The sequence below is a fragment of the Vollenhovia emeryi genome, unplaced genomic scaffold (assembly GCF_000949405.1).
Source record: "Vollenhovia emeryi isolate VEMERY1.0 unplaced genomic scaffold, V.emery_V1.0 DF939218.1, whole genome shotgun sequence".
Taxonomy (NCBI): domain Eukaryota; kingdom Metazoa; phylum Arthropoda; class Insecta; order Hymenoptera; family Formicidae; genus Vollenhovia; species Vollenhovia emeryi.
Genome location: NW_011967148.1, coordinates 179,439 through 197,805, shown reverse-complemented (window position 1 = coordinate 197,805; position 18,367 = coordinate 179,439). Strand labels below are relative to the sequence as shown.

The 18,367-nt window shown below is 46.3% G+C and overlaps 2 protein-coding genes across 2 annotated transcripts; one reads left to right on the top strand and one right to left on the bottom strand.

Moving 5' to 3' along the window:
- Positions 1-381: 381 nt before the first annotated feature.
- On the bottom strand, positions 382-3,236 carry LOC105560885 (peptidyl-prolyl cis-trans isomerase CWC27 homolog). Its single transcript, XM_012010386.1, has 7 exons — positions 3,075-3,236; positions 2,643-2,852; positions 1,944-2,144; positions 1,721-1,857; positions 1,393-1,647; positions 1,154-1,321; positions 382-1,048 (listed from the first exon to the last, which is right to left on the bottom strand). The coding sequence occupies exons 1-7, from the start codon at positions 3,114-3,116 to the stop codon at positions 526-528; spliced, it is 1,536 nt and encodes a 511-aa protein (XP_011865776.1). The 5' UTR covers positions 3,117-3,236; the 3' UTR covers positions 382-525.
- A 1,090-nt stretch (positions 3,237-4,326) lies between these two features.
- On the top strand, positions 4,327-15,972 carry LOC105560904 (dynein heavy chain 7, axonemal-like). The gene has a single exon (XM_012010415.1). The coding sequence runs from the start codon at positions 4,327-4,329 to the stop codon at positions 15,970-15,972; it is 11,646 nt and encodes a 3,881-aa protein (XP_011865805.1).
- Positions 15,973-18,367: the final 2,395 nt, after the last annotated feature.

The window sequence follows — 18,367 nt, the reverse complement described above, 5'->3', positions numbered from 1 at the left end:
TAATACACACGAATTAAAGAAATCTCGATTGGCGGTCTAGTTACACAGGATTTACCGTGCACGTAATACCATTATTTTCGCGTGTAAAGCGTAATGATGCATAGCTGCTGAAACAATCTATCGCTTTTCGAAATAAATTTCGGAATCTTAAACGTTAGCCCCCCCCCCCTCTCTCTCTCTCTCTCTCTCTCTCTCTTTTTCTCTCACGCGTATATTCAGCAGCTATTGACACCGAGCAAATAGACTAGACTAAATGTAAAATACAGCTCGCAAAAAGCAAACGTACTTAGATAACAATATTATTTAATTGCAAATCACAAATGGGAACAAAATAGCGATTTTTAATATTTCGCTGACATCGAAAAAGATCACTGACAGAGATTTCGAGAAGAATTCGAGAAGTATATTTTATCGAAATATAATTTATACATAATTTTTAGTTTCTATATACACTTATTCTTCGTGCACTAAGGATTTAATCAATTAAAAACGATTCTTAATTTACATCTAATTATATTATAATAATTATGGATTATTTTTATGGCGGGAAAAACTCTTGCCATCTTTGTCATCTTTAGACTTGTGGGACTTCTCTCCCCGGCGTCGTTTATTCAATGGATTTCGAGGATCGTAGATTTCAAACCAATCGTCGTTCTTCGTGCTGGCGTCCTTGGCAAGCACCGGAACCTTCTCCTCGCAGTGCAAAGCGTGTGTTAACCAAGATTCATCTTGCGGATCATCGTCCTCGGTATCTTCCGATGTCTTCTTATCAGAACTCGTGGTATTATCCTTCGTATGTTCCTTGGCGGTTTGAAGTTTACTCTTAAATTGCTTGAACAGTTCCATCGTGAAATCCTCCCGCGTTTTGCCCTTCTTAGGCAATTTTTCCTTAGCCTTTTTATATTTTTCCTGTGTCTCCATGTACTCTTTCATTATTTCAGACTTATTCTCTTCCTTCTCAGTTTGCTGCTTACGATCCATCTCCTTCGCTTTCTTCTCATTTTGTACGCTGCGCTTTAGATCGCGTATCTCTTTCCTGATTGCTTCGCTGCAAATTGATTTTAAACGATATAAATACTTAAAATTTTTTCTAAAGGTACAAATTTATTTCGCGTATAACTTAAAATCTGTATAATGAAATAATATTACGTACGCCTTTCTCTTGCGTTCTTCATCTCGATCTTTTCCAAAATAATATTCTTCGATTTCCTCATTTTCGTTTATATTCTCATCCTTCGTTTCGTCGTTCTCGATTGTCGGTTTTGGTTGAGAAATCTTCTTGGAATCCTTTAACTTATTCTTGATTCTTTCTTTCAGAGCTCTGTTATCACAACACATAATATTACAACAACTCTTTTATCAAATAGTATTTTATTTTCGTGCACGACTTACTCCTTTTCTTTTCTTGAAGCAGCCAATTCTTCTGGAGTTCGTGTTTCGTCATCGCTTTCCCAATCACTGCTGCGATCCTCTTTGATCTTTTTACTTGGTGGTTCAGCAGATTCGACCACAGATTGTGAGCTTAACTTCGGATCAGATAAACAATCGTGCGCTGATTTTCCCTTACCGCTATACTGTTTGTTTAAAACTGACGATTCCTCTTCATCTTCCTCAGCTTCTTCCCCGAACGACAGAAGTTTGAAATTCCTAACATATTTGCAAATGTATTAAAAAAAAAAGATGGGCATTATTATTTAAAACAGGTACACATTCATCTTACTTTACACCAGTCGTCTTATTCTTCTTTCTCTCTCTGCTGTCTTCCTTCTTTTCAGATACTCTCGGGACGATATCATGAAATGGATTATTTAAAACCTCCGTTTTCAAGATTTTTTGCGGATATTGAGGTCTGTCGTTCTAAAATTAAACACGTTTCAGTATGAAATTGCACATTAATCTTTTTATATGAAAATAACGCATACACAAATGTTCTACACATTCACCTCATCCACAAGCGCATCCTCCAACTTGAGCATATTGTAAACAGTTTCACCAGTGACTTTACCAAAGATGGTATGCTTATTTTGTAACTCGGGTGTCGCGCTAAGCGTGAAAAAGAACTGAGAACCATTGTCATCTTTGCCAGCGTTGGCCATAGCGAGCAATCCCCTCCGACAAAACCGTAATCTTGTGTGAAATTCATCCTGCGAATAAATAATACGCTGTGCTACAAGAGCGAAATTCATCAACGTAGTTTGCCGTGCTGGAGAAAAAGATGTATGCAGAAACATTACTTAGCGCCGAGATCCAGCCCGCGACTGTATAAAAACTTCAATTAGTTATACAGAAATCTCTTTAAGTTGCCAGTAATAGATAACGATAATCAAGCTTTTTGGTCGACATTAACCGGCCAGTGTTTCAACACGGAAAATTTATCGCGAACAATATTACCTCAGCCAGGGTTTCAACCTGGGACCCTCCTACTCTCTAGACAGGCGTCTCGCCAATCCGACCACTGAGGCATGTGGTAATATTTGTCGCAAGAAACTTTCAAATGATGTTTCCGAAAGTCACGCTTTTGTGACTGTTCTTTGAATCTTAGAAATTAGAGATTAGAAGCTATCGCTCGTGTGTAAATAACAATTGCTAAACTAAGATTGTAAGCAAGAAACTTGGCCAACTGAACCTCTCAATCGTTGTACCTTAAAGGGATAGCCGTATACGCTCTCGCCGCCTTCTCCCGTTCCTGTCGGATCCCCACCCTGCGCTATGAAGCCTTTTACGATTCTGTGGAATATGGTGCCGTCATAATAGCCCTCCAAGCAGAGCTGTATAAAATTTCGGCAAGCCTTGGGTGCTTCCTTCGTCCACAGCTCCAGATCTATGTCGCCAACCGTTGTCTTCATTACCACCTGTATTTATCGGGGCAGGAAAGTAAATGAAAACTGGACGCCGTGTCGCTTATTCAACTGCTTCGTATGTAATATAATAATAATAGATATAACAAACCATAAGGAGGATTATAGTCTCACGTTATCAAATTCAGCTTTTTATCTCACAACACTTTGATGAATCAGCTTATGGCTGTCTTTGCTCGCATGTTTTTTTTTACTTATAAAACAATTTGCACTTACCTTGCCCGTTGTAGGCGGTTCCTGTATGTAAATATTACTCATATTTATAACCTCTTATTACAACCGATCATGGAAAAGCGTGAACACACGTGAAACGGAGCGGATCGATCGGATTCAACGTAAACATCCGACATGGACGATAGCTTGTAGCTGATCGAGTTTCCAGTAGATGGCGGATGTTTCCAATCAGCTGTTCATGACATACTTTTAACATCAAAAGCAACGTAGGCGATTGAATAATAATTTATAGTAAATCCAGTACAATACAGAATTATTATTATTATAATGTAATAATTAAAAATATTATTAATAATAGTAGTATAATAAAGCAATAATGAATATAACTAATATTAATAATAATAATAATTTAATATTATTATTGTTGTTACAATTATTTTTGATAATAATTGATTATATGTATATATTCACATATGATTAAAATATAAAATGCAAGCCTATACAAATACCATGTTTGACTTCATATTTTTTGGCAAAATTGAAATAATGTAACACTGCTCGCTTTACAATAATGAATCAATTTGACCATTTCATTGTCTCGAAAATCTAAATTTCAATTTTAACATAAAAATTACGTTATTCACTCAGGTAGCAGAGAAGAAAATCCAAAAAGATTTTTTTAATGAATTCACGAATAATGAATTTAATTCCTCCCTTCCTCCCTCCCTCTCTCTCTCTCTCTCTCTCTCTCTCTCTCTCTCTCTCTCTCTCTCTCTCTCTCTCCCCCCCCTCCCTCCATTTCTAATTCTAAAAGACTTTTAAAAGCTCAAAGAGAATTCACTTTTATGCCATCAGATCCGAGCTCTGTTTTGGATACAAAAGATATTGTTTTTATAAGAATTCATAGCAGAAAGGCATTCGATTGCATAAGATTAATTAAAAAAAAATTTTTTAAAGTCTTTCAAAACTTTGTCATTCTTGTCGAGTTCATCCACTTGTACCATTTGGTAGAGTTCTGCTTGACGCGTGCGATATAGGCTCGCTATATTGATAAAACACTGTGCGGTATCCAAGAAACTTAGTTCTGTAAGCTTGGCACTACACAGAAGAAGCCGCTGAATAATAATAATTCATAATTGTGTTTTAAACGTGCTTACTATTTATCTATAATCGCAGGCCAGGTAGATGTTTAACGTTGTTAACAGTACCTTGTAAAATTATTGCGAAGAAATCGCTGAAAAATTTCGGCGGAGCGGCAAACGGCGTGTCTAACGGTAACGCAACGTTTGCGAACATGGAATGGGATGCAACTGTGGAGTCAACTGTCGCGGTGTCTCTGTATCCAAATTCCATTCGGCCAGATCGAATCCGATTGAAAGATTACATAAGGGACATTTACGTTCCCGAATTTTCCGCAGAATGGAGAAGAAACATATTGGACTTGATACCTCGTGCAGACCGACGGAAACATTCCTGCTTCATAAACTCAGTGCTGGACGAGGTAAAGGATATGTATATTGAAAGAATGAAAGACTTCGTACTGAAATCCATACTGTCCTGCGAGATGTACAGACGGGAACTCGTCGCTCGCGAGGAGTGCAACGTTCCTGCCGGCTCGAAGCGACGTGTGATTGAAAAAGATCAAACGTACGATCGCCAAATATTTCTGCAGCGTCGCAGTTTGTTCGCCAAGAGGTACTTTCTCTCCTATCCGATAATCAGACATGTCATGAACACGGCGCATCGTCTTCTACCCGCGGTAATTTGTGACTTCAGACGCTACCACGGACTCGGAATGCTGACGCTGTGCTGCTTTCAAGATACAATCCTTAAAGATATCAAGAGAGGCTCTTCGGTGATCACCAATCAATTTTACACCGAGACATTTAAAGCCGTGCAGCGGTCGAAACTGTTCAGGGGCATCTCTGCGAAACGCCTGTACCAATTTATGCGATGCCTCACAAATGTATTCGTCCAGCAGGTTCTCAATGTAATGATGAGATCGATCGATCACGTAATAGACACCATGAGGGACGGTCGCTTCTGCCCTCAAATCGAATTTCAGCTGGTATGCGAGAGTGATCAGCTTCTAACAAAGCCAGACATAGAGGCGGTCTTCTCGACGTATCACGATATCATTCGGAACATCGGAGGTATCGCGCAAGATCTGATGCCCTTGGAGGAGTGGCTGAACGTCAAAGCCAGGGAAAGGTACATAAAAGTGGCGCTCCCCGACTGGTTCGTCGAGAAGTCTCACCGTAATTTACAGGCGATACTAGATGCACTGTTCCGACCTATGAACGAGCACGTGGCGTTCATCTACGTAGAGTTCAGCGATATATGCGCGTCGAGCGCCAAGAATCGGATACTAGCTTTGACCTCCGAACAACCGGATTTTGACGCTCACTTCGAACACATATGCAGGTACAACGGGTATCTGAGCAAAACGAACTCTATGCTCTCCAATTTGTATTACAACGTGGGAAAGTTGGAGCAGAGCGGTGCCAGGGAATCCCTGAGGCGGATCTGCTGCGACGTTATAAACGTCCTCACGGCGAAGCTCGTGGAATATCATCAGGACTTCAATCGTTCGGTCTGCTCGGACTTCGAGGAACTGAGATCCACGGCGCTTGACATCCCGAGGGACGCGAGTTCCCTGATACAATTGAGCGAACGTATGTCGCAAGCTTCGAAGGTACTGATGAAGGAACAGGAGCGGAAGATACGAGAATCGATCTACATGCTGAGCAAACTGCTGGAGATTACCGTACTGACTGACGAGCACGTCGACTTAAACAGGGCCACCATCAATTGGCTGCACGACATCCAGCCGGTGTTTGCGCAGAACAATACGCTGTGCGAAGCTATGAAGAGCGAGCTGGAGGAGGATCTTCAACGGAGGATAAACGCGTTAAACTCGGAGGTCGACGCGACCTTCCCGCAGCTTATCATCCTAGACGACATGGACGACGTGAGCAAGGTCGGGGAATACTTGGAGCACTATAAGGATCTGAACAAAAAGTACAAGCGTATAGACGACGAGATGCAAGTAATTAATTCAGAGGAGAGGCTCTTCAGATTCCCCGAAACGGAGTTCCCGAAGATAATCGAGCTGAAGGAAACGATCATGCCGTTCTACAAGCTAATATTCACCATCCGTCAGTGGCGAAGGGACAACTCCGTGTGGCTGAACGGTCCATTTGAATGCCTGGACGCCACCGTTATCGCGAAGAAGACCGCGATTTACTTGGACGAAATCACGGACATGGGCAAGACGATGAAGTCGCGCATCAAGATGGACGCGACGGCGAACAAGTCGTACAAGTTTGCCGGCATCGCCGACGATCCCGACCCGATGCAGCAGCCCGCACCGCTGAAACTGTGCTGGCAGGCGCTAAATAACGTTAAAGAGTTTAAGGTTTACGTGCCGCTCGCGGTTTGCATGTGCAATCCGGCTTTGAATGCGCGCCACTGGACGGAGATGTCCGCGATATGCGACTTCGATCTTACGCCGAACGCGGGAACGACCCTGAGGAAAATGATCGACATGAACCTGATGGACAACATCGACAGGTACAAGGCCATAAGCTTGGGCGCCAACAAGGAGCTTCGTCTTCAGCGGGAACTGGCCGAGATGACTAAGGAGTGGGAGCCGGTATCGTTTGAGATGTCGACCGACGTAGAATCCGGTGAGGTATCCTTTAAGCACGCGAACGACATCGAAATTCTTCTTAGCGAACACCTCGTCAGAATCGAGGAGATGAGAGCGTCGCATTTCGTGAAGCCAATACTGTCAGACCTAGCTGACTTTTTCGCTGTTCTCGCGAGGATCCGAGAAATCCTCGATCAGTGGACGCGAGTGCAACACCGTAAACTCTATTTAGAGCCGATATTTTCTTATCCGAAAATCGAAGCGCGCTTGAGTCAAGAAACTTCGTTGTATTTAGAAGGGACGAACGTTTTGCTGAACATTAATAACAGATTCGCGGAAAATCCGAGCTTTCGTGAAATAAGAAGATCGTCAGATTTGCCACAGATCTTGAATGAAGCCAATGAGAAGTTGGAGAGAGCGATCAGAGGTGTAAAAAATTACTTGGATGTTAAAAGACTCTCGTTCACGAGATTCTTCTTCCTCGAGGATTCAGAGGTTCAGAAAATATTGTTCGAATCGATGGATGCAGGGCATCAGCTCGTAAAGAAATGTTTCGCTGGCGTGGAACGATTGAAATTTAATAAATCCAACTGCATTCGAGGCATCGTCGGGCATTACGGGGAGATCTTATATCTAAATAGTAGCATATCCTTATCCACTGACACCGAGCGCGAAGAGCAATGGTTAATTCAGCTCGAAAAGGAGATGAAAGACGCAATTCACAAAAACATTCTGCAATGTCATCCTCTGGGCGATGGAAACTCAACGTTCGCTCCCGCTGACAATTTCCCAAGCATGGCAGTCGTTTGCAGTCTGCAACTTCGCTGGACTCGCTCGGTAGAAAAGTGTCTTACGCCACTAAATATCGCCATGTTGAACTCTTTATTCGCAACATATACCAACGGGATAAATTCGATAACTGACGAGTTAAAAAGCGATTTAACGCGAAGGCGTAGGAATCTGTTGACGTCACTGGTCGTTATCATGTTGGCTCATAAAGAGATCGTAAAGCTGCTACTGGAGAGAAATACTGTTAAGCGGACGGACTTTGAGTGGGTCGCGCAATTGAGATATTATTGTAACGACAAAATTGTCCAAGTATCAGCATTCGACGCGACAATTAAATACGGATACGAATATAACTATTATCGCCGGAATATTGTTAACACTCCCTTAACTGATAGATGCTTTCGTACCATATTGCAAGCTTATCGCTATCACTTGTACAGTAGTCTCGTAGGTCCAGCAAGTACTGGGAAAACGGAAACGATCAAAGGCCTGACGGAAGCTATCGCGAAGCCATTCTATGTCGTCAATTGCAGCAACAGCGTCCCTTACGACTGCGTGATACGGACATTTAAAGGAATGCTCTCTTGCGGAGCGTGGATTTGCTTCGAGAGCTTCAACAGGTTAAAGCTGGAATTGCTGTCGGCCATTGCTCAGAGCCTCACGCAGATGAAGCAAGCGGTATCGTCTAACTTGAAGGTCGTAAGCTTCGAAGGTTGCAGCCTGAACTTGAACGCCACCGGAAACATATGCGTTAACATCAACCCGGAGCAGTCGGGACGCGCTGATCTGCCGGATAACTTGAAGGTCCTCTTTCGTCCCGTAACAATGGCGGCGCCGGACATTGACAAGATCGCCGAGGTCGAACTCTTCGCCGGGGGATTTCTTCACGCGAGAAGTCTGGCGGCGAAGCTAGCTGCCAGTTATAGATTATTATCCGAACACCTGGCAGAGGAACGCCATTACGACTTCAGTGCGTCGTCGCTGAAGACTGTCGTCGCGACTGCAATTAACATGAAGCGAAATATCGCGGACGAAAGCGAAGAATACACCCTGCTGCTGCGTTCAATGATACAGATAAGTATCCCGCAGTTATGTAACACCGATATACCGATTTTCCAGAGCATCATGCGGGACGTCTTTCCTAAGACCGTCGTGCTTCCTCTCGATTGTTCGGCGATTCTAAACGCCCTGGAGAGCGTGTGCGCAAAGAGACACCTGACGTTGCATACAGTCTTCAAGTTGAAAGCTGTGCAGATCGTTGAACTAATGTACGTTCGTCGCGGTCTTGTACTCATTAGTAATCCCTTGGGTGGAAAGACGCAAATTTTACACACGCTTGCCGAGGCGTTGTCGCTGTTACACGAGCAAGGAAGTAAAATTGGCGCCACGGTGAAATTCGAAACGGTCGTGCCAGGAGTGGCGGAGAGCGACGCGCTCTTTGGACATCTCTGCGGCAAGTCCGGGATCTGGAAGGACGGTTTGTGTACCGCTATACTTCGTCGCTTTGCAGAAGACACCTCGACGGACCGCAAATGGCTGGTGCTTGATGGAGATTTGAGCGGCGCGTGGATAGAAAACGTGTATACAATTCTCGACGAGAATAAAATGCTATACTTGACATCTGGAGAACGATTCCCCACGACGGAATCAGTGTCCATTGTCTTCGAGACGATGAGCGCGACGGAAATTTCACCCAGCATAGTATCGCGATGCGGAATAATCTATATCGATACGCGTTCCATTGGCTGGAGACCGTACGTGCTGTCTCACATCGCCAAACCGTTTTACGACGGATATAACGAAATACTATGCGCTCTGTTCGATTGGGCGGTAGACCCATGTCTCAATTATTTGCGGGAAAACGGCGATATATTGATAGATCAGGAATTACATCTCGTTATGTCAACCGTGAATTTATTTGAAATATTGTTAAGAGACGCCTGTGAGGATGCGGCAGCGTGTGACGATAAGGGGAAGGACAATCACTTTGTCATATGGGCACAGGCTGCTTTGATCTCAGCTGTTGCTTGGGGATTGGGTGGAAGCTTGACCGAGGATTCGCAAACTAGATTCAACGCTTTCTGCGTGTCACTCTGGAATGGCACGGAAAAAAGGTATCCGAAACCAGACGTAGTTAAACATTTCGACGTAACACTGCCTAACGAGGGTTTAATCCAAGATAACTTCTACATCTTTAAAGGCATCGGAAACTGGCGGTACTGGGGCGATCTGTTGAAAAACGAAAAAATCCCCGAGATATGCAACCCGAATCAAATTTACATTCCAAGTGTCAACAGTATGAAGTACAATCATGTGCTTTTGAAGCACATTAAATATCGAAAGCCTTTCCTCTTGCACGGCGACGTTGCCGTCGGGAAGACGAGTGTCATGCACGATCTCCTGAGGAACAGGCTGCCAGAAAATTGCCTCGCCAACTTTTACAGTTTCACTTCGATGGTCACGGTGACCAGAACGCAGAAGTTATTGCTCTCCAAATTAGACAAATTACGTCGAGCCTCCTACGGGCCGGGGAAAAATCAATTTTGCGTGAACTTCGTGGATGACGTGAACGGAGCTGCCGTGCGAAAATCGGAGGCGCGGGCCGTATTTGAGCTCTTGCGTCAACTTCTCAGCTACGATTACTGTTACGACGCAAGTGAACTAAATAAGGTGTTCGTACAGGACATTATGTTCGCGCTCGCGGTCACTGCGCGAAAACTCAACGGAAGCGTACCTCCTCGAGTTTTGAGACACTTCAACACTTACGCGATCCCCGCTCCTACGGCGGATAACATATTCAGAACACATTTTAATGTGCTGCTTGCTAACTTAAAAAAGAACTTGTTCGCAGCAGACGTCACGGGGAGCGTGACCAGCATGGTGAACGCGACGATTGACGTTTACAAGTCCGTAATAAAGACGTTGCGGCCAGTGCCCGGCAAGCTGTACTACTATTTCGATATGAGGGATATAGCCAGAGTGATGAATGGATGCGGTCTGATCCAGAAGGAATCGGTGGAGACGAAGATAACGTTCATTCGGCTGTGGGTGCACGAGATCTTACGCGTGTTCAGCGATCGTATGCTGGACGGGAGTGACAAGGAGTGGCTCTTTTCGAGAATCCGCGACGCGGTGAAGAGCAACTTCAAAGACTCTTTCGAGATCGCCTTCGATCACCTGCCCAAATTCGACAATCAGATCACCAAAGACAGCTTGAACGATCTGACGTTCGGGAATTTCATGGACACGGAGAAGAGCGGCAAGTGTAGGCGGTACGAGGAAATCGGTTCCCCGGAGGCTCTGAGGAACAGAGTTCTCGCTTACCTGGACGAGTACAACGCCAGCTTTAAAAGGAAAATCGACGTCGTCGTGTGTCGTTACTTGCTGGAATCTCTGATCAAAGTTTCCAGGATCCTGGGCACCCCGGGCGGAAACATGTTAATGATATCCACTGTGGGTTCCGGCAGGAGGTCCACGACGGCTCTGGCCGCCTTTATGCAGCAGCAAACCTTGTTTGAAACCACCATCGAGTCTTGCTACGACGTGAACGCGTGGAAGAATGAATTGAGAAGAGTCCTACGGGAATGCGGGACGTTGCGGAAGGACGTTACGTACTTTATGAACGAGAGGCAGATAAAGGGCGAGTTCTTAAACGACATCAGCTGTCTGTTGAGCACCGGGGAGCTACCTGACTTGTTCTCTACCGAAGACAAACAGAATATAATAGAGATGACGCGACTGTATGCCCAGGATGGTGACCGAAACGCAGAACTCAGTGCGCGTTCGGTCATGGCCTATTTCACAGATCAGTGCAAGAACAGATTACACCTGGTGCTCTGCCTCAGTCCCACCAGCGCCACGTTCAGAACATATTTGTGCTCGTATCCTAACTTAGCGAAACACTGCACGGTGAATTGCTATCAGGTTTGGCCCGATCAGGCGCTCTTAGAGATCGCCGTGAAGCACATGGGACATGTTGACGCGCGGGAAGAAGTGAGAGCTAACGCAGCGAGGATCTGTGTGAGGTTCCACAACAGTGCAAAGGAAATGAGTTTGAAGTATCGCGAAACGTTCGGTAGGAGCATTCACGTGACGTCCTCGGCCTTTCTGCACATGCTCAAGCTACACACGCGACTGACGTCGAAGAAGCAGGAAGAAATCGTCGCGACGCGGAACAGATACATGGCGGGATTGGAAAAGTTGGAACTGGCGGCCGAGCAAGTCGAGCAGATGAAGGCCACTCTGACGATCTTGAAACCCCAATTGGAACTGTCCGCTCAACAGACCGTGAAGACTATGAAAGAAGTGGAAACTGAAAATATTACCGTGGAGCGAGCGACGATTCTCGTGAAGCAGGAAGAGGAGGTCGCGAATAAGAAGGCGGAGATCGCGGGCACCCTGAAGACCGAATGTGAGGCCGATCTCGCCGTAGCGATACCGATCCTGGAGGACGCGGTGATCGCGCTGAACACGTTGAAGCCGACCGACATCACGCTGGTGAAGGCGATGAAAAATCCCCCCGACACCATCAAGCTGGTGATGGCCGCCGTTTGCGTGATGCTGGGCGTCCCTCCGGATCGCAGCATCGACCCGGCCACCGGGAAGAAATTCACGGACTATTGGGGCCCGAGCAAGCGCATTCTGGGCGACATGAACTTCCTGCAGAACCTGAAGGACTACGACAAGGACGACATAGCGCCCGCGGTGATGCAGATCATCAAGAAGACATACATGACGGACAACAGTTTCATGCCTCTCATAGTCGCGAAAGCGTCCAGCGCCGCCGAGGGTCTCTGCAAATGGGTCCGCGCCATGGTGTCCTACGACGAGATAGCGAAGGTGGTCGCGCCTAAGAAGAAGAAATTGGCGGAGGCACAAACGGAGTGCGACGAGGCCGAGGCGTTTTTAAACGAGAAACGACAGACCCTGGCCGCCTTGAACGCGAAACTGGCGGCGCTGAACGACAGTCTGCGGCAAACGCTGCAGAAGAAGCTGAACCTGGAGATGGAGGTGGCGACGTGCACCGCCAAGCTGGTCAAGGCGGAGAAGCTGATCGCCAGTCTGGGGGGCGAGAAGAGCCACTGGATGCAGTGCGCTCATAATCTTCAAATGAATTACGACAGCCTCGTGGGCGACATGCTATTCTCGTGCGGAATAGTGGCTTATATGGCGTCCTACAACACTTCCTTACGTGACGAAATGTTGACCAAGTGGAAAGAATTTATGGTGGACTCCAAGATATTATACACTAAAACGTATAACTTTGTAAGTGTTCTTGGTGTGGAAATCGAGATCAATCAGTGGCAGCTCTGTGGCCTGTCGAAAAATCGCTTCGCAACCGAGAACGCCATCATTTTGAATCACTCGGAACAATGGTGTCTTTTTATCGATTCACAGAATCAGATAAATCAATGGATCAAGGAAATGGAAAAGAAAAATGACTTGAAGGTCATCAAACTGACGGACTCCGATTGTATGCCGGTCATCGAACGAAATATCGAAGCCGGTAACCCGGTTCTGCTGGAAAATGTCGGAGAGAAACTCGAAATTGCACTGGAACCAATCCTGTCTAAGAATATTTACAAAGATGAAGACTGGTATATCGATATCGGAGCTAAATCCGTGAGGTATTCACCAAATTTTCGATTTTACATCACCACGAGATTGTCGAATCCAAACTACACGGTAGACGTTTTCGCGAGACTAACGATAATCGACTTCTCGATGCCCGATGGGGCTCTTCGGGACAAACTTCTGGACATCGTTGTCTCGAAAGAGAAACCGGAGCTCCAGGAGAAATTCGAAGCGCTCCGCGTTCAAGACGCCACTAACAAGAAAGTCCTTCAGCAGCAAGAGGACAACATCTTGAGCACCCTCTCGTCGACCACCACGAATATCCTGGAGGACGAGAAGGCGATACAGATCTTGGATTCTTCCAAGAATCTCACCGTGGACATCATGAAGAAACAAGAGGCAGCCGGAGCAATGGCGGAGGACATTGACAAGTTCAGAGACGCGTACCTGCAGTTCGCCGATCACTGCGCGGGTTTATTCTGCACTCTGACCGCCCTGTCCAACTTGAACCACATGTACCGATTTTCATTCTCCTGGTTTATTCAGTTGTACATTACCTCGATCGAGACTTCGAGCAGGAGCGTCGTTCTCGAAAAACGACTACAATTCCTTAAGTCTTCGTTCATGAGGAACCTTCACTCCAGCGTCTGCAGATCGCTCTTTGAAGAGCACAAGCTTCTATATTCCTTTTTGCTGTGCGCGAGAGTTTTGATAGACGCTCGACAGACCACGCAGGAGGAAGTGAAGCACTTCGTCTCTTCAGACTCGGAAGATCGCGACGCGGCCCCGGAACCAGCGCCGGACTGGCTACCGATGGACAAGTGGAGACAAATTTGCAGACTGAGCAGCGCGGTGCCCAATTTGCGCGAGCTTGCAAGTGACTTTCGTGCCAACGGCGCGACCTGGGAGAAATATTGCAACGCGATACCGTTTCAGGGCCACTTGGTACCGAGTCCGTGGGCCGGCAGACTGACTCGATTTCAGAAACTGATGATCATCAAAATCGTAAGGTACGACAAGATTGCCGTGGAGATAATGCGGCTGATAGAGGACACCATGGAGGACGTGTTCAATTCCCATCCTCGCCTTCAGATATCCGAGTCCTACGCGGAATCCAGCTGCCTCACGCCGATTATATTCATTCTACCGAGCTACGCCTCGCCCCTGTCGCTCGTCTCGGCGTACGCGAGTGCGAGAGGATACTCCTCGAAATTCGTCTCTCTGTCCATGGGTGACGGGCAGCAGAGCCACGCCGAGAGCCTCGTGGAACGGGCACGGATTGAAGGGGGATGGATATTTTTGCAAAACTGCCATCACGCCGCGGCGTGGATACCGCGACTCGAGCGAATCTGCGAGGACCTGCATCTGCCCGGTACGTCTTTGGACTTTCGACTGTGGCTCTCCAGCTGTTCCACTCCGGACCTTCCAATCAGCATCCTGCAGAGCAGCGTGAAGATCGCGTACGACGATCCGCTTCGGCTGAAGCAGAGCCTGCTGAGAGCGTACCGGTCCGAGCCCGTGAGGAGCAAGCGATTCTTCGAGGGGTGTCCCGGGAGAGACAAGGAGTTCTCCAAGCTCCTGTACGGGCTCTGCTTCTTCCACGGAATCGTCAGAGAAAGGAGGCACTTTGGGCCGCAAGGCTGGAGCGTCCCGCACGATTTCGACCACACGGACTTCGAAGTGTCCATCGGACAGCTGCAGAGTTTAATTAACGAGACCGAGGACGTGCCGTTCGACACGCTGCTTTATCTGATCGGGGAGTGTAACTACGGTGGGAGAATCGCGGATCGCCTCGATCGAAGGTGTCTGCGGCACCTGCTAAGCACCTTCTGCGACGCCCGCGTCGTCGCGAACGCCGGGCATTCGTTCTCCAACTGCGCGGAGCACTCTGTACCGCAAAGATGCGAGTATCGCGATATCATCGTGCACATTAGCAGTATGCAACTGGACGCATCGGCGGAGGCTTTCGCCTGCGACGAGAACGCTCTTGTTATAAAGGACACAGCTGTTGTCAGGGAATTCCTAGAATCGATATCTCGCCTGGACCAAATCACAGTGTCCGATCGTGAAGCCACGCAAGATCGGGCACTGCGGGCGATCGACGAGATCAGCGGTAGATTGCCCGCGCTGTTTAACATCAACGAGATACGGGACAGGCGTCCTACGACCTCGAGCGAGCCGCTAGACGCGATTCTCATCCACGAGGCTGAATTGCTCAACAAGACCTTGTCGATAATCGTAGAATCGTTCAACGGCTTAAAATCGGCATTGAACGGCGAGACCATTTTGACCGAGTCTCTGGAAGATCTGTCGAGAGAAATATGCAATAACGAAGTCCCGTGCGTCTGGAGGCTGGCCGAGGTCGGCGTCGCAACCAGACGTCTATCGAGCTACGTCGGCTTGCTCTTGAAGCGCGTAGACTTCGTGCGACTTTGGCGCGACAGCGATCTACCTCGCGCGATCCACTTAGACGAGCTGTCTCGCAGCAAGAGATTTCTATCCGCGGCTCTCCTCGCGTTCTCGCGACGTCACGGCGTATCCGCCGAGCACGTTGCGCAGGATCTTCAGGTGACAAACGGCGATTCTACGTGCGACGAGGGGGACGCGGACACTTATTACATTCACGGGTTACACTTATCCGGCGCCCGGTGGGACGCACAGAGGCGTGTATTAATCGACAGCTTGACGAATGTGTTCTGGCACGACATGCCACCGATACGTCTTACATTTAGCAGGGAAAGAAGAGTCGTTGACGATGCATACGAGTGCCCTGTGTACATCTCGCCGACGCGACGCGACGAAGCAGATACCGACGCGACCACGAAGATGAGGAGCTACGTCACGAGCGTGCCCCTGGGAACTGATAACTCGCACGTACATTGGATAAAACGTGGCGCAGCATTATTCTGCCAAATTGAGAAATAATTTACAATTCCCTGCGCTCCTATAGTTTATTTCTCGAACGAAGATTGCGTATTTCGTCTTCAATCTAATCCAATCTCTCAACCGGTCCAATACACAGGGTGTTCCGGGAGGAGAGGTCAATATTCTGGAAGGTGATAGTATCGGTCATTTTAAGCGAACATGTTCATACGAATATACGCCCCGTTCCCCACTGTTTCCGAGACAGAGCACATTTCGTTGACGTCCTCGTTCAGATAAAACGTGAACACTGGGAAGCGTTCCACGGCACTTTCACGTAATGCATCGAAAACCTGGGAAAACGCTTTACGATTCGGAAGTCCGAGTGTAGGAAAGCGTCGACGGTGTCCTTCAACAGCAGCTACCGTCACAGAAACCGTAAACGTACAGCATATCTGCATATTCGACGTTTATTCGAATATGCGAGGCATTTTGATCATTTCTAGAATGTTATCGGCACAACAGTCAACAGACGTATAAGAGTAAATTCCCGCAGACGTTTATGAGGCTGGACGAAGGGTGAAATGTGCAGAAAAAAAGTAAATACACGTGACATTCAAGTAGCTCTATCTCGGAAACAGTGGGGAATGGGGCATATGTTCATATGAACATTTTTGCTTAAAATGACCGATACTATCACCTCCCAGAGTATTGACCCTTCCTCGTGGAACACCCTGTATAATACAATAATTTCCACTATTTGGAGACAGATTGATAAAGGCGTTTCACGATGAAATACGATGTTACCACGATCAACGTTCTGCTAACACCACGCAATTCAGAATACTATTTTATTTTCTGTAACTCTTGTCTCATTTTATCGGTTTTTAATATTCTAAGAGAAGCAACGGTGTTTAAAAATCTGTTCTGGAATCCAATATAAAAGAATTCATGGTCTATTGAACTTTAGTGATCAAGTCTCATTTTTACTAGCATAGCTGGGGTAAAGGCCTGTATCCACGATGCTAGAACTTGGTCCAAGTTCTAGCATCGTGGACATTGGCCTTAAGAACTGCCTTAAGTGCGATCAGTGTCCACAATTCTGTCACTGCCCAGCAAATCTCGGCTTAACTTACTTTTGCATCTTTTTCTAATTCTTCGAACTAGGAAAGGGTGAAAAGTAAGTGAGACCAAAATTAAAATTGATCTGTAGTACGTTGATAAAAATGGACATCAGGGGCGCGATATCGTACACGCGGTTACCGACAATTATCGATATCGTTAATGACGTTTATATGACACGTGCACGGAAAAGTGCCTCTTTCTTGACAGTTTTTCGTGCCCAAAATAGACATTTGCCGACACAATACAGTTTGCACGCAACATGGCGTGCAACTGTGCGGAAAAAGCCGTGCGGTAAAATTATTACCGCACACTTTAGCGCTGTTTTTGTTTATCTCCCAGCACAATTGCCGATCTCTCTTCCACACGCCGTCTTCGACAGATGACAGGTTAGCCTCAAAGTTTTTACACGTAACTGTCAAAAAAAGAGGTACTTTTCCGTGCACTTATAATATAAAATAGTATGTGATACATGTGCGGGAGATTGGCTATTGGCCTTCGGCTCGTGCGCCCACCCGCTACTCGTGGCCAATAGCCAATTTCCCGCACATGTATCACTAATATACTATTGCGCAGCTCTTTTACATGGTAGATACGTACATATGTCCGAAGTATTGTCTACAGTAGATGCAGCAAGTCTGGCGTAAAAAGTAAGAGTAGGAGTAACCCCTGGTCCACAATCTTGCTTTAAGTAAGCTGTAAGCCTCAAGCCGTAAGAAACGAACCAATCACGGGCATTTATTACCCTCACTCTCACCTGTGATTGGTTAATTTCTTGCGGCTTAAAGTTTACAGCTTACTTAAAGCAAGATTGTGGACAGGGGTTAGTCCCAGTCTACAATAGATAATTTAAGCCCTAAGCTTTAAGAAATTGGCCAATCACGGTCAAGTATGAGAATACGCGACTGTGGTTAGTCAATTTCTTAAGCGTCGTCTACAATACGTGGAGTAAACTTGGAGTAATGAGTAAGAGAGAACCATAACTTTCAGCTTTTGGTGTAAGGAAGCTAATATATTGGCATAATTTTTAAAATATTTGTAACACTGGCCGATGGCCTCTGGATTCGCCGAGAGTAAGCGTAAGAGCTGAAGTAGAAGTAAGAAATAAAATTGATTTATTTCTTCACTTCTACTCCTTACTCCAGGCTTACTTCATACATTGTAGACGACGCATTAAGGCTGGTCTACAATACATGGAGTAAGCTGGAGTAAGGAGTAGGAGTAAGGAAATAAATCCATTTTATTTCTTACTCCTACTTCAGCTCTTAGGCTTACTCTCGGTGAATCAAAATGCCATGATTGATAGCATTTTGATTCACCGGGAGTAAGCCTAAGA